The 21,502-nt window shown below is 39.6% G+C and overlaps 1 protein-coding gene across 1 annotated transcript; it reads right to left on the reverse strand.

The window, feature by feature from the left end:
- Positions 1–4,674: 4,674 nt before the first annotated feature.
- Positions 4,675–7,160, reverse strand: ZSCAN23 (zinc finger and SCAN domain containing 23). The gene is made up of 3 exons (XM_022562142.2): positions 6,483–7,160; positions 6,089–6,236; positions 4,675–5,733 (listed from the first exon to the last, which is right to left on the reverse strand). The coding sequence occupies exons 1-3, from the start codon at positions 6,888–6,890 to the stop codon at positions 5,120–5,122; spliced, it is 1,170 nt and encodes a 389-aa protein (XP_022417850.1). The 5' UTR covers positions 6,891–7,160; the 3' UTR covers positions 4,675–5,119.
- Positions 7,161–21,502: the final 14,342 nt, after the last annotated feature.

A 21,502-nucleotide genomic window follows, 5' to 3' on the forward strand; every position in this document is an offset into this window, starting at 1 on the left:
TCCTGGAGAAAGGGGGCAACACCCCAAACTCCAACCCCAAGGTCTTTGCAGAAGTACAGAGCATCCTGCGTGGGGAGGAGCCAGATACCCACCTATACCTGACCAGAGTCGGGAAGCACCGACGGAAACAGGATATTTGGGCTACAGCTCACACCAGGAACTGGAAATAAGTCACAACGCTTGACCGCATCTCCGCTGGCTCCTCAGCCGCCTCTCTAGGAAACCTGGAGGACCCGTTATCTCAGTGGTTGATCTGGCAACCTGGCACGCCTTCGCGTGCTTGGCTTCCTCCTAATAGCTCAGGCAGGAAAATCGACGAGGGCTCGTAACCTCTGGGGTCCAGCAACCACTCAGTCTGGGCTAATATCTTTCTACTCCACTGAGGACACCTGGCCACTCTCACCGGATTCTCGCAACCCTAGGTTCCCTTAGGACCCGGTCCTCTGACGTCCCAGCCTTCAGGGTCCCTCTCCTACAGTCTCTTAAGGTACCAACTGTCAGTTAACTTCCAGGGTCAGAAGCAATAACCAACATCCACCTAAGGAAAGCGCCAACAAGAGGGGCAGAGGTCGGCTTGCTCCCCACTGTTTTAAATCTTTGCATAATCGGGTCCCTCTGAGTAACCTAACCATTGATTTAGTCAGTCTGGGGTGGGGCCCAGGCAACTGCACTTCAAACAGCCCAGGTGATTCTAATGCAGGTATACACCAAGAAACAGTGGCTTCATCATATAGCTAAGGTAGCTGACATGGAAATCTGGATGTGGGTCCGGAGAGACCTAAAAACATCACAGAGTAATTTATAGACTGTGCTCTTCTCCCTGTTCTCCTTTTTATGGAAAGTACTAAAATGAGTGAGGAGCGAAGGCAGTGAGACTATTTTCACTGCTTGAGACTCCTGTACCTAAGACACTTGGAACAACTGAGATGGAGGAATTTCTAATAAGTACTGTGAAGATGAAGCACTTATCTTGGTAATGCTGTCTCTGCATCTATCTTATTTTTCCTTCTCTTTGGTCACCATTGTTGGCCAGAGTTTTGGTGTCTCATTTTGCTTTCTGTCTGATTCCTTTTTATGTTCTCACATTTTGTCCATCCTTTTTCTCTTTCCATCCCATTTGTTTTTTGCAGATGTTTTTTGCAAATGTGTCTTAGGGCTCCAAGTCTAAGTGTCCATGAAACTACATATAATTCACGATGATCTTTGTTCATAGTTTTGTTTAAAAAAAACAATGTGATTAAAAACTAGAAAGATCACTATAAGTACTTAACCACTTGGGTTTCACTTTTCCCATGTATGAAGTGAGCGAAACTCCAGATTTTCTTTTTAAAGCTCAATATTCTCTGATTCTATAGTAAAAAGCTCCCATCACACACAAAAAATACTTTTGATGATTCTACACTGCTTATCAAACAAAGACTCAATGCATTAGGAAAGTGTTCAAGGCCCTCTCAATCTGGCCCTCACCTACAATCTCCCACTCCCGCACTTCTTTGCAGGAACTCCGTGACCCAAACTGGAAAACCCCTGGCTCTTGAGCATATCTTAAAATGGGGGTCTTGCCTCACCCTATTCCCTGTGCCAAAAACACTTTCCTCTGTCCTCCACCTCCCTCTGCAAAGAATCTATGTTTCTCTCAATTACTAATTCAACATTTAACCAATGACACATGTATACTCATATATATTTTATATTTCAAAATTCTTCCACAGAAAATACTTATATTTTATAATAATTTTGACCTATTTTTATTTTAAAATTTCCTCAGAGATAATTTTTGTCTTACTAGAAAAAGATAAAACAATCTTCTACTATAAATTATAACTATGTTTTTTAAAAGAAAAGTATTGTCAGATATAGAAAATAGGAGTCATTTCCAAATACAACATATGGACAGAGACTTGATTCTCCTGTTATCCTGACCTTCAACTCAAAATTATAGTGAAAGAGAATCTTCAGGGCTCTATCTACAGCTCTAGGCAGGTTTTGGTTGCAAGATGCTTAGCCATTTTTTTGATGCAGTGTCCACTGTCCTGACAGTGCTCAAAGGGGTGCTGGACTATCCTTCAAGAACCAGTAAGGCTATTTAATTAGATTTGAATCAATATTTCTTACACCTTGCTCAACCATAAAACCAAAATCTGCTCTCTCAGACTGAACTTTTCAAGGGGATAGGGAGGGATGGATACTGGTCCAGGGAACACCTGAAATGAGAGCAATACTAGAGACTTCATAGGCTGAATAAAAGGAGCCAGGGCAGAAAAGAGAGGAGAAGTGAGGGAAATTTAGAAATGTAAAAGGGAGACAACTAAGGACTTCTGGCCAGGAAGACTGGAATAATCACAGAAGAAGTCAAAGTCTACATGCCACTGTCTATAGGTTGAGACAAATATTATTTCTCACATAATGAGGAATGTGCATCCTAGATAAAAGAATTAGCATAAGAGAATTAGTACAATTAGTATCAGAAAACAAGGAAAGTTAGTTTGGTGAACTGTCAGTCATTTTAATTGTGTTAACCATCATTGCATTCTAAGCAGTACATCTGTCTCTATAGCATATATAATGTATTTTGTTTCTTGGCATTTTACCAGTTGTTGAGAAAATTGAGAATGTTTGAGAAGCTGTAAACAAAACAAAACAAAAAAACAGGCACAGAACAAACCAAATATCCAACCTTCAACTGCAAGTGTAAAAACTCAGTCCATTAGAAATTCATCCTCTAAAATACTAATCTGTTCATATTTTAAACCTTTTAAGAGCTGATATAATTGAATTATCCAAACATACTGCTTCAGCATATTGGAGAAACATTTAAAATACTTATGAACTCAGATTGTAATAGTATATGTACTGTATCACTATATGGAATACATATTTAACTTGAGAAGTTGAGTTTTTTTGAGAAGTTGATTTTATTTCAAACTTATATCTACTATATTTTCCTTAACTTCATCCTAAAATCCCTATGTATTTCTCTTGGATATAATTTAAACCTCAAGACAATAAAATATACTCTTGAGGACATTTAAGACTTTTTTTCTTCTAAGATTGTTGATAATACCTACAATTAGTCACAAGTAGTGACACAAATAGTTTGAAATGTTAGGTCTAAGAATATATAACAGAACAAAATACATGAAACTGAAAAATACCACCTATCACTTCTCCATTCTCCACAGAAGCATTATGTGTAATTCTAGTCATCCAAACCTTGTTTCCTAGCTCATGTGGAAATTGGTAGCTTTTAAATAGAAAGTGTTTGACTTGGACTAAACTGGGGAGAAGAATGAAACAATATATAACATTTTGAAGTAGTGATTTTTCATCTGTAGGAGTATGTTGAACTATGGAGCACCAACAAATGAGATATTGTCAACTTGTAAATAGAATAAGGAAGCTCTCTGTTATAATGCAGAAATCTCTAAAGATTATATTGTTTCATGAAAATAAGGTGTAGAAGAATATAAATAGTATGCCATCGTTCTGTGTAACAAGGGAATAAGATTATATATTCATATTTTCTTGTACTTATATAAAGAAACACTGAAAGATACATAAGAAACTAGTAAATGACTACCTATAAGGGAAAGATAGCGACCTTTTTTCAGTGTTGTTTCGATATTAGAACCAGGTCAAGAAAGAATTTTTTAAAAAAACTCCTTCTAAGTAAATTAAAATTTAAAGTTAAAAATAATCACTCACTACAAAAAAAATAAAATGCCTCAAATGAGAGATAAATGGGAGGAATCGTTCCTGGAACTCCACTGTAAATTAAATAGGCTGTACATTTATTGAAACATATAGATGGGAGGGTTTGTTGAGCTAAAAAGCAAAACCTCAGTGCCTTATAAGTGCTCTAAATTCTATATGGCAATACAGTGCTTCCAGTGGCTTAGTAGAAAGAGCATTGCACTAGGAATTAGGAGAGAGGGTTTTAGTTCCAGCTCCATTAACTAGCTGTATGATCTTACACAGTCACTTCCTAGAGCTTCTGTTTCCGTATCTGTCAAATAGGGGCACGCATAAGTGATCTCTGAGGTCCCTTAGAGCGTTTCTATTACTCTTAAGTTACCTGTGTGTGTATTTGGTATTCCAATCCAGATTGTTATCACCATGGATTTTTCATTTTTTTGGTCTCCTGGCCTTAGTATAAAGTTTTTTAACACTCAGTCAGTGTTAAGGGAAAGAAATCTTTTTATGTATGACCTTGATAATAATCAATAGGTAGTGCTGAGAGGCATGGAGGTTATAAAAAGCAATCAACATGCAAGACTGATCATACTTTTCTGTCTACTTTTGTATATGTTTGAAATTTTCCATAACAAAAGTTTAAATAAAGAAAAAACCCAAAATGCTCATAAGTCACAGGAAAAATACAATGAGGCCTATATTTTCACAATAAAGATCTGAAGTGAGATATCAGATTTTTAGCTAAGTGTCTTGGTCTTTGCAAAATTTAAAATCATGAGCAATATTTGTTATGACTAGCCATTGAGCTACTAATAATATATGGTTGCTTCAATACCTTGGTTCCTAAACTGAAGGCTGAATTACTAAACATCTACAGGGAGGAGCCTTCTGTATATTTATGGGAGGATTCATCTGCCCCCTTTTGTAGGTTAAAAGCAAATTATCCTATCTTATGTGAATGGAAACTAATCTAATAGTTTACATTACGGATTTTACTGCAGTTGTTTTTAAATTAATTTTTAAATACTCAGTGAACTACCTTTGACATTTTGTATTCAGGCTGCATATAATTTTTAAGACTTTTTTTTTAAAGTTTTTAAAAACTAGGATGAAGGAGTTTTCCTGAAGTACATGTAGAAGACTTTTGGGACAGATGTGTGTGAGACTATGTTGATGAAGTCAACACAATATTCAGTATTGCAAAGTATGGATGTCACTGACCAAAGAGATTCCGACAGATATATTTAAGATATTATGCGTCTCTCAGCATAAAAATAAGAACGTTTTCACTGGTCTTCCTTGGAGCTTCCTATACTAGAGGATTAATCTCTTTTTGTTCTCTCAGAGACAAAGTAAGAACCAGAACCCTTGCTACCATGCCTAGTGGTCTGACATCATGAAATTTTGCCCTACCTGTTCCAAGGAGCTAGCTGGATTCAGCCACAGGGTGGACTTTCCGATGCTGGACAAGGTTGCAGTGGTAACTGAAGTTCTTGCCACATTCCTCACATTCATAAGGTCTTTCTCCAGTGTGAATTCTCTGATGCTTAATGAGGACAGAACGTCGACTAAAGCTCTTACTGCACTGACTGCACTGATAGGGTTTCTCCCCCGTGTGGATCCTGAGGTGATGGAAAAGCCCAGCGTTCTGGCTGAAGGCTTTACCACAAACGCTGCACTGGTAGCGCTTCTCCCCAGTGTGGAGTCTCTGGTGCTGGAAAAGGCCTGACCGCTGGCTGAAGGCCCGCCCACATTCATCACACTCATAGGGCTTCTCGCCCGTGTGCGTTCTCTGGTGCTCGATGAGGATGGAATTCTGGGTGAAGCTTTTCCCACATTCACCACAGATATAGGGTCTCTCCACTGAAGAGCTTACCCGTTGCCTTTCCCATCTGCCTTCATGGTCACAGGTCTCTCCACACTCAGGCACTGGAATAATATCACCATTCAATTTTTCAGGTACTTCCACACGAGATTTCGTTTCTTTAGACAGATCCCTCTCTGTGGCTAACTCCACATTCCAAGTCCCAGCCTCATCATCTGAAATAATAAACGGATGGCATGAATGTTATGTTTCCAAAGAAGAAAGAAAAAAACTGGTCAGGAGAGTGGGTGGAAAGGGACAAGCAACACATTTTCTGTTTACTTTCCCACTCTCAACAATTATACCGGGACTTCAGGAGAAGATGCCGTGTATCGTAACTGCTTGCTTACTGTCTGCTTCTCCCACCAGACTGTAAACTTCCTGAGGGCAGGAACCACGTCTACTTTCCTCATCACTGCTTCCCCCGTACCCAGCTCAGTGCCTGGCACACAGCAGACACTAAGTAAATGTGCTCAATCAATGACCATTCAGGGAATGAGTTAGGCTTCCTGAGGAAATTCTAATCCTCACCGATCTCCTGAACCGGGCACACGCCTCGCAAGTTCCACTGAGGCTGCTCTTCCAAGGTTTGGAGCTGGCCACCAGATGACTCCTGGGCTGCTCCTAGAGTTGCTTTCTCCTTCACAAGCTCTTCCTGTTCATGATCATGGGCTGGGACCTGGTAAAAATCAAGGACAGTTAGGAACCAAATATCAGAGAAGACATTGCAAGGCCTTCTCAGGACCAGTGGATAGGAAAAGAAGGCTCAAGAAACTGGCAAAGAAAACAAGGCAGAGAGATTAAGAGCCTATTACAGATCAAGTTAGGCATAAAGAAATCCATCTTTTCCTCCTCCTCCTCTTACTGCACTGAAACCCCATGCTTGATCATACAAGTACAAACCCCTGTTCTCCCATCTTCCCACCTGCTCTCCTGGTTCATCCAGCTCTCTCTCCAAATCCTCCAGCACAGTTACCGCCTCCTCTCCACTCACTGGGCGGTGCTCTCTCACCCAGGCCTGGAGCTCCTCGGGCAGGATGGTCAGGAACTGCTCCAGCACCAGCAGCTCCAGGATCTGCTCCTTGGTGTGCATCTCTGGTCTCAGCCACTGATGGCAGAGTTCCCGGAGTCTTCGAAGAGCCTCTCGGGGCCCAGGTGTCTCCTGGTAGCAGAATTGCCTGAAGCGTCTACGAAAGATCTCTCTGGTGTGAGGGTTATCTCTTGACAGGCCAGATTCTTGCCCATAGGCATGGTCTCCCTCTTCCTCTTTTACTTTCACTGCTATAAGTCCTTCCTGCATCTCTGGAGTCTGAAGAGCCAAGGCTGTGGTCATTTGAGGTTTAACTATTCAGAAAATGAATCTATTCTTGATAATTCCCCCTTGATCTTTTCTTCTGGAAATCCCAAAATCTAAAAAATAATTTGCAGGAAAAAAAAGTATTAAAATGTAGAAAATCTTGTCTGCTGGTAGGCACTGGGAGTATTTATACTAAAATCAGTAACTTCATCTAATGAAGAACATAAATGCATGATTAATAAGGACTATTCAAATACTGATGAATATAGGAAGGCAAACAAAACCAAAACAACACCACACACCCTCCCCGAGTTTTATTGAAGGAAGGGACCATTCTGATCATCCTGAATGAATCAGCTCAAATAAATCAGCTTGATGTACTGGGTTTCCATTTGAATGGCAAGATACTGGACTCATAGTTTTTAGTTGAATGGGGGTAAAGAAACACTTTGGGCCCAAGTGGTCACAGAAGACACTAAGAATCAAGGAGAGAAAGGAAAGAAAAAGGAGGTGGAAGGGAAAGTAAAGAAGATAAAAAGACACAATGAGGAGCAAAAACAATGTGCTTGGGGAAGAGAAGCAGAGTCCTTCACATCAAGTGAGGTGTGGAGGAAAGAGATGTATGCTTGGAGTGGGGAAGATCTGGGATTGAGACTGATCTTCCAGGTACTCCCTGCACAGTCTTGGGCTTCATCTTTTGAGCCTTAGTCTACTCAATCTGTAAAATAGGGATCCTAAAGCCGACCTTGTCTACCTTTCTAGGTTGATATAGAAATAAAATAAGATCACAGATAAAAAGCACAAAGAAGCTGGCAGTCTGGTAAACTCGAAAGTATTATAAATTACCACTATTGTTATTTTTATTATAAATTTTATTGACAGATTAAATGAATATCCTAGTGATCTAAACACTAAGGTGAAAGAATCAGGAAATAGTCATCTGGAGTGGTCTTGGTCCATAGATATTAAAATGAAGGAAATATTAGTTCTAATATTTTTAAAACACAGAACTTTAGCTCTTTCTTGCTCTTCAATTTCTTGGAAATTGTTTCTCTTTGAAGTTCCTTGAGGATGGAGAGTGGGCAATCGTATGTAAAATAAAATAAGCGCTAATAAAGAGACAAACGTCTATGACCACTTAAATCTTAATCAGGATAGTAATTAATGAAGGCAATTTTCTGAAAGAAAAATAATTATGTGACCTAATGATTTCCAAGCACCATTTTTTTTCTAGTACATACTTTATTTATTTTTAAACATCTTTATTGGAGTATAATTGCTTTACAATGTTGTATTAGTTTCTGCTGTATAACAAAGTGAATCAGCTATATGCATATGTATATCCCCATATCCCCTCCCTCTTGCGTCTCCCTCCCACCCTCCCTATCCCACCCCTCTAGGTGGTCATAAAGCACCAAGCTGATCTCCCTGTGCTATGCGGCTGCTTCCCACTAGCTATCTATTTTACTTTTGGTAGTGTATATATGTCAATGCTACTCTCTCACTTCGTCCCAGCTTACCCCCGTGTCCTCAAGTCCATTCTCTACGTCTGCGTCTGTTATTCCTGTTCTGACCCTAGGTTCATCAGAACGATTTTTTTTTAGATTCCATATATATGTGTTAGCATATGATTTTCTCTTTCTGACTTACTTCACTCTGTATGACAGACTCTAGGTCCATCCACCCTACTACAAATAATTCAACTTTGTTTCTTTTTATGGCTGAGTAATATTCCATTGTATATATGTGCCACATCTTCTTTATCAATTCATCTGTCGATGGACACTTAGGTTGCTTCCACATCCTGGCTATTGTAAATAGCACTGCCGTGAACATTGTGGTACATGACTCTTTTTGAATTATGGTTTTCTCAGGGTATATGCCCAGTAGTGGGATTGCTGAGTCATATGGTAGTTCTATTTTTAGTTTTTTAAGGAACCTCACTGTTCTCCATAGTGGCTGTATCAATTTACATTGCCACCAACAGTGCAAGAGGGTTCCCTTTTCTCCACACCCTCTCCAGCATTTCTTTGTAGATTTTTTGATGATGGCCATTCTGACTGGTGTGAGGTGATACCTCATTGTAGTTTTTTTTTTGTTGTTTTTTTTTTTTTTGCGGTACACGGGCCTCTCACCGTCGTGGCCTCTCCCGTTGCGGAGCACAGGCTCCGGACGCGCAGGCTCAGTGGCCATGGCTCACGGGCCCAGCCTCTCCGCGGCATGTGGGATCTTCCCGGACCGGGGCACGAACCCGTGTCCCCTGCTTCGGCAGGCGGACTCCCAATTTTATTCAATTTTAATATAAAAACATAACTGGCTGCTGTGACAATAGACCACTGGGAAAAGCAGATGCAGAAAGAGAAGCTACGGTAATAATCTAGGGGAGAGATGATGGTAGCATGAACCATGGTCTGCTGAGCTTGTTCTAGGGTGAGAAATTTGGGGGCTACAAATATCAAATAGGTAAATTAAGAATATGTGCTCTCGCATTACTCGGTTAACCGAGCATGGGTTCAAAGCCACCAGGGAAGCCCCCTCACTGTAGTTTTGATTTGCATTTCTCTAATGATTAGTGATATTGAACATCCTTTCATGTGTTTGTTGGCAATCTGTATGTCTTCTTTGGAGAAATGTCTGTTTAGGTCTTCTGCCCATTTTTGGATTGGGTCGTTTATTTTTTTGATATTGAGCTGCATGAGCTGCCAAGCACCATTTTTGGGCAGAGGCTTTCAAACTTATTTGACCAGGACCCTCAGTAATAAACATTGTATATTGTGACCAGAACACACATACATGTGCTTATGAATACGTTTGTGCATGTGTGAGATACACATATACAAATAATTTTTTTACAAAATACTATGTACCCTTACATTATGTGATATATACTCTTACTGTTTAAATCCTATTTCATAAAATGAAAAAACAAAAAACCCTGGTCATAGCCCACTACATAGATTTCACGACCCACAAAGGGATCATGACCTATAGTTTTAAAATGTTTTTGTTTTAATTTTAAGTAAAATTATTGTAATTCACTGTAAAAATAACCCTACACTATTCTTAAGTATTGGCATACATCGCAAAATTTAAAAAACCAAGGGTAGATTATTTAAATTATAAGTGAACACTGATCATACTACAACTAGAAGAACAGTTAAATTCATATTGACATTATTGGTTATAATTATCAAAGACAAAAAAAAACACATTGGTGTGGGACAGCATCCTTCTGGATAACCTGTGAACATTATCCTCTCACAAATTTCTAACATCTTTGGCTTGCTTGACTTCTATAGACCACCCTAGGAAGAATGGAGAGGGTTTTTACTCAAAAGATAGGATCCCTGAGTTCATGTTTTCCCCCAACTCACCACCACTCTGACCACCACATTATCTTTTTCTGTCAGAACTTTTCATATTCCACTCATTCATTGAGCAAATATTTACTCAGAGCCTACCACATTCCAGGTACTGTTCTAGGCTACAAACAAAAAAATTTTCTCATCTCAAAGAATTTACATTTTTATAGCAATATAATAATAGCTGACATTTAGAGTGCTTTTAATTTACCAGACACTGTTTTGGACGCTTTACATATATTAACTCAATTAATCCTCAAAGCAACTATGAGTAAGGTACTATTATTACCCCCATATTGCAGATGAGAAAACTGAGGCACAAAGAGTTTAAGTCATTCATGCAGTGCTTCACAGGTAGTAAGTGGTGAGGCTGCAATTCAAACCCAGCAAAGCTAACTCTAGAATTTATAGTCTCAATCACTACACCACTCTCTCTCCTCTACGTGGGGGTAAGAAGGGGAAAGGATGAGGAAAGGGGGCCATAGGAAACAGACAATAATTATATGTCAAGTAGTGATAAATGCTATATAGAAAAATAAAGGTAAAGGAGATAGGCAGTAAGGGAGAAGAAAGGTCTCTATTTTATGTGGGGTAGTCAAGGAAAGCCTTGTTGACAAACCATTATTTGAGCAGAGACCTGAAGGAAGTGAGAAGCAAGTCACATGACTATCTGGAGAAAGACTGTTCCATGCAAAGGGAACACTGAGTTCTTGGAGGTAGAAGCATGCCTGCATTTTTCAAGGGACAGTAAGTTGACCAATGTGGCTAGAATAGAGGAAGCAAACAAGACAGGAACAGATGAAGTCAAGTTAGGAACAGACCATGAAAAGCCGTCGTAAGGGCTCTGCCTCATACTCTAAGAGATGAGGAGGAGGTTTTGAGCAGAGGGTGATAAAATTTTATTCAATTTTAATATAAAAACATAACTGGCTGCTGTGACAATAGACCACTGGGAAAAGCAGATGCAGAAAGAGAAGCTACGGTAATAATCTAGGGGAGAGATGATGGTAGCATGAACCATGGTCTGCTGAGCTTGTTCTAGGGTGAGAAATTTGGGGGCTACAAATATCAAATAGGTAAATTAAGAATATGTGCTCTCGCATTACTCGGTTAACCGAGCATGGGTTCAAAGAATTAAACAACCGCTTGTTTTCTCAACCTTCCAGGCCCCTGAAAAATGTCTTCTTCCTATCTGCTGCCTAACCACCTTGGTTTCAAGTCAAAGTTTTTCTATTCACAGACAATGCAGCTGAAGCTTTGAGCTCTGCCAATAGAAAATCATTTCTGGTATATGGTGTTTCAAATCTTTACTCAGTTTCACTAAGATCAATTTTCCTCCATTCTCTGTATGTCCTAGGTTCCCTTTTGCTTTCCCTCCCCTGAATTTGCTTTTATCTGGTGGCCTGAATACCCAGGTCCTCACGCCAGCTTATCTTAGTTCTTTGAAGCCACTGTCTCTGAAAGGCTTCCCAAGTTTTTTTTTTAATAACCCTGCCCTCCTGGTCACAAGCATACAGCTACTAATCTCCCATCCAGGATCACCACCCCATTGTATATGCCAGCTATATAATTAGCATAATAATCTCCCCTACCTTAAAAAATACACCTGCATTTTAAAGCTGGTTTCTTCTAGAGCCTTGGCAAGCTCAACACCCTTAAATCTACATCATTCCTGTGGAGCAATGCTCTTTACCAAGGATATGCATGTAGTGAAGACAAAGCAGCACGCAATGCAAAGGTGCCTTCATCGTAATACATCCCCCTACCCTCACTTCTGATGTCACCATCTGTGGCTCCTCACTACCTATCCCAAACTCTCAAGCCTGGCTAAAGACCATTTACACTTCTAGCCTCCACTGTCTGGCCCCACTCTTGTTTTCCTATATTCCACGTGCAGAAACTGCCAGCTCTGCTTAGGCGTTTCTTTAACCAGGCTTTTCTCGTCCCTGTTCCATGTCACTGGTCTTGCCTTCTGCATTATTCAAACCCTACCCGATCTCTGCAGTTTGATTAAAATCTCACATCCTCCCTGACGTCTTCCTCATCCATCCCAGTCTACTCTTATTAAAACAAACCAAAAAAAAACCCAAAGTACAGAATTTAGAATTCCTTCACCAAGTTCTACTCCTGAGAAACAGACACTGTTAAAAATTGGAATGTATCCTTTCTATGTATCTGCAATCACACACACACACACACACACACACACACACACACACACGACGTAGCTCATATTTTTCCTATTAACTAAGCTAAGTAGAAGATAGTATGAGGCAGCAGAGAACATAGATAGGCAGATCTGGTTGTGAATTCTGACTTACTAACAGTGTGATCTTGGGCAAGTTACCTGATTGATTTTTCTGAGCCTCAATCTCCTCATGTACGCAATGAGGACAACTACCTTGCAAAGTCTTTGAGAGAATTAAATGAGATAATGCTTATAAGGTGGTTTTGCACAAAGGGCACAGCACATATGAAACATGCTAATTAACCACCTTTTAATGAGATAATGTACAATTTAATGTACAATTTTTGGTACAAGGGTGGCTTGATCAACAGCTGCTACCTACCTTTAGGGCCAAGACTCATCTTTTCTATTGCTCAAAGCACCACACCAGTGAGTGGGTGGGGAGACACATGTACACACACAAAAGAAATGGCTGTTTCATCAGGTTTGCAGACACACTCTGACAGACTTACATGTCTTCAGGTATATACCTCTCTCTAATCTTAAATCCTAACTAGAAGTTCAGGATTACTAAGGTAGAAAAGGGGTAGGACCAGATTCAAATAAGGGAACTCACTTCCTGGGTTGTGACTGTAAAGCTAATACAGAGAAAAAAGAGAGAGTCAGCATAGCAAAGGGTTTAAGAAAATAGACTCTGAAGCCAGACTCCCTGGATTTGAATCCTGACTACACCCCTTACCAGCTGTATCAACTGGGGTGAGTTACTTAATCTCATTTTCTTCCTGGACCTTAAATAAAGGGGGGAGGAGGGAGAAGTTCCATACTACCAGTGCCTACCTCATAGAGTTCTGAAAAGCAAGTAAGTTAATATTTGGAAAGTGCTTTGAACAGTGGTGGCTGACACACAAGTGCTATTTAAATATTCGTGTTGTTTTAAAATCAACAGGTGGCACGAGCCTGTACACTCTTGAGTGAATCAGACTAAGAGTGCCTGTGGCATGTTATAAAACTATCCTTGCTCGTTGTTTAAAATAACTCCCCAGTCGAGAATGGTAGACGGGAAAATAGAAACCATCCTGGATATCCGAATCTACCCTTACCCTTAGATGCGGGGAAGGAGGGTTCAGAGGGGCACAGGGGCTAGCACGGAGTGGTTGAAGGGCTCAGGAACAGACGAAGGGGATGGGGGTGGGGGCAAGGACGCTGACTCGGTTAACGGGGCCCTTCTAGTTTCAGGGGCAGCCTCCTCTGCCCCTCAACTGTCCGGCCAAGCTCTGGCCAAGAAGACCCGCTGCCTCCTCCCCACGCCCAGTCCAGAGTCGCAGCGCACAGCCCGGACCTCCCGAAGGCCCTGCAGCCACCGGACTCCGAAGCTCACCGGGTAGCCGTAGCACCACCTCTGAATCCTTGACAACCGCAGCCCGGATAATGATAGACTACAAAGGCCGGAAGTGCGTCACACCGCCTCTCTCCGGGGGAACAGCGGTTCAGGCCGCGTTCCTTCTAGTAAGCCCGGAGGTTTTCACACCTCTGTGGTCGCCACGCTGAATCCCCTTCCAGGCGTAGTGAGGCGCTAAGTGTCATAGTCTCTTCCAAGGGGGTTAATATACAGTAATAACAGCTAATACAATGTTTTACGCATACTAACTCATCTACACATGCTAACTCACTCTACATTAACAGTCCTGTGAGTTAGGTATAATTATCCCCATTTAGCAGATGAGGAACCTAGGGCACGTTCCTTCTACATTTATCAGTTGCAAAGAAAGTTTCCTGCAAAGAAAGTTTTTGTGCACTTTACTTTCTCGCACGAGATATTCCAGGCTCATTTTACACTTTTTCTGCCTTAGACCTGGAATCCACCATTGCTCCATGAAGCCATGGTTCCTTTTAATGGAGAATAATATACAGAGACCAGGATCTAGATTTTGAAAAATAGATAAGCTCATTGCTACTGGGATAGGTCATTGCTTCTAGGCCCTATCAGTGGACCTTAGAGCTGGAATAAAATATACATATGGTAGGGATTTTATAAGATATTTCCAATTCAAATACAACTTCACAGATTTTTTTTTTCATTTTCACCATTGCACATTTGATTTTCCTTTCTTCCACAGTGAACACCCTGGCTCCCAGCAGCATCAATATATTCACTCAATTTGCTCTTACAATCTTTTTTTTTTAATTTTCAAAATTAAAATATCAACATCACTAGCAACAACACACCTACTATGTACAGTTCAAAATTTCTTTGCTTGCTTTATTTGTTCTTGAATTGTATCCCATTAAGGGAGTATAGTTCAGAGTACATATACATACCTTATTTGAATTCTTTTCTCTGTGTAGTTATGTTATAAACTTGATATACAGTTAGTCATTTGCTTCTGTTTTAATTTCAAGATTTGCTTTCCTTTCATCTTTTTCATTTCCTTTCTGAATATGCAAAACAGTTCAAAATCAAAATTATATAAAAAGATATATTCAGAGTTTTGCTTCCATCCCTAATTCCTTTATCTTATATATACTCTTGTTCCATTTTCATTAGTTTTAAATTTATCCTTTCCTTCCTACTTCCTTCTCTCATCCCTTCCCTTCCTTCCTTTCTTTTACAAAAATATGCGTTTACCCTTTTACCACTGTAAATTATATTATACACACTCTTTTGCATCTTGCTTTATAACTTAATAGAATAACCTGGAAATTATTCTAAATCTGTTCATAGAAATATTCCTCTTTTTCTCTTTACAGTGGTATAGTACTCCATTGCGTAGATGTACCATTATTTTTTCAACCAGTCTCTTAGGGATGGGTATTTGGATTGTTTCCAATATTTTGCTTTAACAAATAATGCTGCAATGAACAATGAAGAGAGGAGAGGAGAGAAGTGTCTTTGTAAGGGTTGTATCATTTTGCACTTTCAACAGCAATGCGAGATAGTGCCTGTTTTCACACTGCCTCCCCAACTGTACGTTTTCAGGCTTTTGAATGTTGCCAATATGATAGGTCATTAGGTATTTGTTAAGAAACCGCAAACTGAAAGCTGAAATCCCTGTTAAAAATGAATTCACAGTGTGAAGTGTTGGCAAGGATTATGGAGCAATGGAAATTTTCATACACTGTTGATGAGAGTGTAAATTGGCAACAACATTTTTGGGAAATTCTTTGGTATATCTGCTGAAGTTGAACATATGCATATTCTATGACCCAAGAGTTTCACTTCTAGTTATATTGCTGCCAGAAATGCATATATATTTACATCTAAAGACACACTTTAGCAGCATTTTTTATAGCTCTAAACTGGAAACAACCCAAAATTCTATTAAGAATAAGATAAGATCAGAGCAGAAATAAATGAAATAGAAACAAAGAAAACAATAGCAAAGATCAATAAAACTAAAAGCTGGTTCTTTGAGAAGATAAACAAAATTGATAAACCTTTAGCCAGACTCATCAAGAAAAAGAGGGAGAGGACTCAAATCAATAAAATTAGAAATGAAAAAGGAGAAGTTACAACGGACACTGCAGAAATACAAAGCATCATAAGAGACTATTACAAGCAACTCTATGGCAATAAAATGGACAACCTGGAAGAAATGGCCAAATTCTTAGAAAGATACAAACGTCCAAGACTGAACCAGAAAGAAATAGAAAATATAAACAGACCAATCACAAGCACTGAAATTGAAACTGTGATTAAAAATCTTCCAACAAACAAAAGTCCAGGACCAGATGGCTTCACAGGTGAATTCTATCAAACATTTAGATAAGAACTAACACCCATCCTTCTCAAACTCTTCCAAAAATTGCAGAGGAAGAAACACTCCCAAGCTCATTCTATGAGGCCACCATCACCCTGATACCAAAACCAGACAGAGAATCTACAAAAAAAGAAAATTAGAGACCAATATCACTGATGAATATAGATGCAAAAATCCTCAAAAACCACTAGCAAACAGAATCCAACAGCACATTAAAAGGATTTATCCCAGGGATGCAAGGATTCTTCAATATATGCAAATCAATGTGATATAACATATTAACAAACTGAAGAATAAAAACCATATGATCATCTCAATAGATGCAGAAAAAGCTTTTGACAAAATTCAACACCCATCTATGATAAATACCCTCCAGAAAGTGGGCATAGAGGGAACCTACCTCAACATAATAAAGGCCATATACGACAAACCCACAGCAAACATCATTCTCAATGGTGAAAAACTGAAAGCATTTCCTCTAAGATCAGGAACAAGAGAAGGATGTCCACTCTCACCACTATGATTCAGCATAGTTTTGGAAGTCCTAGCCATGGCAATCAGAGAAGAAAAAGAAATAAAAGGAATACAAATTGGAAAAGAAGAAGTAAAACTGTCACTGTTTGCAGATGACATGATACTATACATAGAGAATCCTAAAGATGCCACCAGAAAACTACTAGAGCTAATCAATGAATTTGGTAAAGTTGCAGGATACAAAATTAATGCACGGAAATCTCTTGCATTCCTATACACTAACAATGAAATACCAGAAAGAGAAATTAAGGAAACAATCCCATTCACCATTGCAACAAAAAGAATAAAATACCTAGAATAAACCTACCTAAAGAGATAAAAGACCTGTACTCAGAAAACTATAAGACACTGATGAAAGAAATCAAAGATGGCACAAACAGATGGAGAGATACACCACGTTCTCAGATTGGAAGAATCAATATTGTGAAAATGACTATACTACCCAAAGCAATCTAGAGAATCAACGCAATCCCTATCAAATTACCAATGGCATTTTTTTACAGAACTAGAACAAAAAATCTTAAAATTTGTGTGGAGACACAAAAGACCCCAAATAGCCAAAGCAGTCTTGAGGGGAAAAAACCAGAGCTGGAGGAATCAGACTCCCTGACTTCAGACTATACTACAAAGCTACAGTAATCAAGACAATAGGGTACTGGCACAAAAACAGAAATATAGATCAATGGAACAGGACAGAAAGCCAAGACGTAAACCCACGCACCTATGGTCAACTAATCTATGACAAAGGAGGCAAGGATATACAATGGAGAAAAGACAGTCTCTTCAATAAGTGGTGCTGGGAAAACTGGACAGCTACATGTAAAAGAATGAAATTAGAACACTTCCTAACACCATACACAAAAATAAACTCAAAATGGATTAAAGACCTAAATGTAAGACTGGACACTATAAAATTCTTAGAGGAAAACATAGGAAGAACACTCTTTGACATAAATCACAAGACGTTTTTTGACCCACCTTCTAGAGTAATGAAATAAAAACAAAAATAAACAAATGAGACCTAATGAAACTTAAAAGCTTTTGCACAGCAAAGGAAACTATAAACAAGACAAAAATACAACCCTCAGAATGGGAGAAAATATTTGCAAATGAAACAATGGACCAAGGATTAATCTCCAAAATATATAAACAGTTCATGCAGCTCAATATTAAAAAAACAAACAGCCCAATACAAAAATGGGCAGAAGACCTAAATAGACATTTCACCAAAGAAGACATACAGGCGGCCAAGAAGCACATGAAAAGCTGCTCAAATCACTAATTATTAGAGAAATGCAAATCAAAACTACAATGAGATATCACCTCACACCAGTTAGAATGGGCATCATCAGAAAATCTACAAACAACAAATGCTGCAGAGGGTGTGGAGAAAAGGGAACCCTCTTGAACTGTTGGTGGCAATGTAAATTGATACAGCCGTTAGGGAGAACAGTATGGAGTTTCCTTAAAAAACTAAAAATAGAACTACCTTATGACCCAGCAATCCCACTACTAGGCATGTATCCAGAGAAAACCATAATTCAAAAAGACACATGCACCCCAGTGTTCATTGCAGCACTATTTACAATAGCCAGGTCATGGAAGCAACCTAAATACCCACCAACAGAGGAATGGATAAAGAAGATGTGGTACATATATACAATGGAATATTACTCAGCCATAAAAAGGAACAAAATTGGGTCACTTGTAGAGACGTGGATGGACCTAGAGACTGTCATACAGAGTCAAGTAAGTCAGAAAGAGAAAAACAAATATTCTATATCAATGCATATATGTGGAATCTAGAAAAATGGTACAGATGAACCGGTTTAGAGACATGGATGTAGAGAGCAAACGTATGGACACCAAGGAGGAAAAGCGGGGTCGGGGGTGGTGGCGGGATGAATTGGGAGATTGGGATTGACATATATACACTAGTATGTATAAAATAGATAACAAATAAGAACCTGCTGTATGAAAATAAAATAAAATAAAATTCAAAAAAAAGGATACTTCAAAAATAAAATAAAAAGATAAAGTTAAAAAAAAAAAAAGAAAAACCCTTCACAAATAATCCATGACCAGAGCTGCTGTAAGTAAAAGTAGATGGTCGCTGACAGCACACACACACACACACACACACACACACACACACGAGTTAGTACCTGCACTTTAGAACTCAAAATGCCATGACTTTATTTGGGACTGTGGCAGGCTGTTGATTGCCTACTAAATAAGTAGCTCCTTTTTATTAGATAACAGAAATCTTTTTTTTTTTTTTTTTTTGCGATACTCGGGCCTCTCACTGTTGTGGCCTCTCCCGTTGCGGAGCACAGGCTCTGGACGCGCAGGCTCAGCGGCCATGGCTCACGGGCCCAGCCGCTCCACGGCATGTAGGATCCTCCCGGACCAGGGCACGAACCCGTGTCCCCTGCATCGGCAGGCGGACTCTCATCCACTGCGCCACCAGGGAAGCCCCAGAAATCTAATTTTTTATTTGTGTCCTTTGGCACGTGGAATAAAGATTACATTTCTCGGCTACCCTTGAAGGTGAGTTGTGGTCACGTGACTAAATTCTGGCTAATTCAATATAAGAAGAAATATACTGTCCTGAGAAGGCTCCGTGAAAGATGCTGACTGATTTGGGAGTCCCTTTTTAGCCCTTCCTGCTGACTGGAATGTAGAATTGATGGCTGGTGCTTCAGCAGCCATGCAGAGGATGGTGAAAACTGGAAGGGACCTGGATCCCTGATGATTCCATGGAGTAAAAGCAACAACCCTAAACTATCTACCTTTAGACTTCTTTTACTCGAGAAGAATACAGTTTGTGTATTTTTCAGATCTTTATTACCAGTAGCTGATCATAAATTCTGATATAGGTGTCTGTACTTTGACTCCCTATCTAGGGTTTTCTTTTCCTTTTTTTTTCCTTAAATGTGATGCCATCATCTCTGATTGAACCCACTATCTCTGCTTCCTCCTCTGAAACAATGATACTTAGGAAACGCAAGTTTGGAGGGAAGGCAGAGAATTAGAAAGAAATGACGCCTATGGTATTATAAGTGGTCTGAAAAAAAGGGAAGAGAGATTCTCAAGAGGGTCAATACTATTTAACCCAAGCCCATTTTTAAGTGACACCTTAGGAGTACTGCATACAGCCTCTGGGAGGTTCAGTGCTCAGAAAACTTGTTTATTCTAAGTGGAGTTACAGTAAGACATACATCAAATTTAACTGGAGAAACAACAAAGATAAAGAGGGCATTCAGGGCATGAAGGGGGTTAGAATGGAAGACAAAGACATGGAAGCTGGAGTGTACTGGGGAGAGCTGGGGAAAGTGAGACAAATAAAATAAGAGCAGAGAGCTCTTGTAGGATAGTGAAGAAAATAACATTTCTTACTGGGACTAATTTGTAGAGGAGCCTCTTGAATGTCAGGTTGAGGAATTAAATACAGAAGCTTGAAGGCATTCACAAAAATCAATTGTAGAGGTTCAAGGGATCTTTGAGAGAATATATATTCTAGTCCCATAATTCACAGATGAGGAATCTAAGGCCTAGAATGTGTGGGCGACTCGCCTAACATCACAGTGGCGTAGTGGATACTAGAACCTAGTATCTTTCCTCACCCCATGTCAACCCCCTTTTAAAGCAACATCTAACAAGTTACTAAGGTCTTGATCACCACACATAAAGCAAAGGAAGAAAAAGTGAGGAAGAAAAGCAATGCCTAAACCTTTAACTACTCACTTGAGAAATGCTGTGGTACTTTCAACTCTGGGTTATGGGTGTGCATTTTTCTCTAAATTTCATTGTGGATAGGATGAAACAGGCCATTCTGAAGCTTTACATTTTAAATTAGTCAGCCTTGAGGCCTAGAAATAGAAAATCTGGCTTAGCTCACCCTGAGAGAGAATCTAGTCTGTAGATACTTTGATGTCAGAGAAGTTGAGACGGTGACAGATATGGAGAGTGCTCATGTAGCTTCTCTGAATTCTACGAGAAACAAATGCTGCTTAACATTCTTACTACAGTAATTAAAGCAATGTGATTTTTTTTGCCGCGCCACTTGCGGGATTTTAGTTCCCTGACCAGGAATCGAACCTGAGCCCTCAGCAATGAGAGCTCAGAGTCCTAACCACCAGATCACCAGGGAATTCCCAAAGTGATTTTGATTAGTTGTGCTTTTTTTTTTTTATGTTGAAAAAGACCTGATCTCTGTTTAAAGGCTCTTCCATACTTACTACACATAGGGTTTTTCTTTCTTGTGGATTCTCTGGTGTTCAGTAAGATGTAAGCTCAGTCGGAAGGCCTTCCCACACTTGTCACATTCTTAGGATTTCTCCCCAGTGTGAATTCTGTGATGTCTAGTAAGGTCAGAACTTCCACTGAAGGCTTTTCCACATTCATCACATTCGTAGGGCTTTTCTCCTGTATGAATTCGCTGATGTTTAGTAAGGTTTGAAGTTTCTCTGAAAGCCTTCCCACAGTCATTGCACTGGTAACATTTCATTAAGGTATGGTACCTCTGATGCTAAGTCCTGTGCTGTTACTGAAGGTTTTGCCACATTCATTGCACTCATAAGGCCCCTCCCCAGTGTGACTTCTTTGATGTTTAATAAGGACTGAGCCTTAACTAAAACTTTTGCCACAATGATTACACTGATAAGGTTTTTTGCCAGAGTGAATTATGAGGTGATTTAAAAGGGTTGTATTTTGACTGAAGGCTCTTCCACATTCTTTACACTGAAAGGGTTTTTCCCGTGATTCTCTGATGTCCAATAAGATTCATGATGTGCATGAAGCTTT

The sequence above is a fragment of the Delphinapterus leucas genome, chromosome 10 (genome assembly GCF_059928025.1).
Source record: "Delphinapterus leucas isolate spDelLeu-1000000601 "Yukka" chromosome 10, BTC_Dleu_Yukka2, whole genome shotgun sequence".
NCBI classification, from domain to species: domain Eukaryota; kingdom Metazoa; phylum Chordata; class Mammalia; order Artiodactyla; family Monodontidae; genus Delphinapterus; species Delphinapterus leucas.

Coding starts and splice junctions, on each gene's coding strand:
- ZSCAN23 (XM_022562142.2), bottom strand. CDS start 6,890: ATGACCACAGCCTTGGCTCTTCAGACTCCAGAGATGCAGGAAGGACTT. Junction 6,237..6,482: donor TGGATGAACCAGGAGAGCAG/GTGGGAAGATGG, acceptor GATTTTTACCAG/GTCCCAGCCCATGATCATGA. Junction 5,734..6,088: donor GTGCCCGGTTCAGGAGATCG/GTGAGGATTAGA, acceptor TTATTATTTCAG/ATGATGAGGCTGGGACTTGG.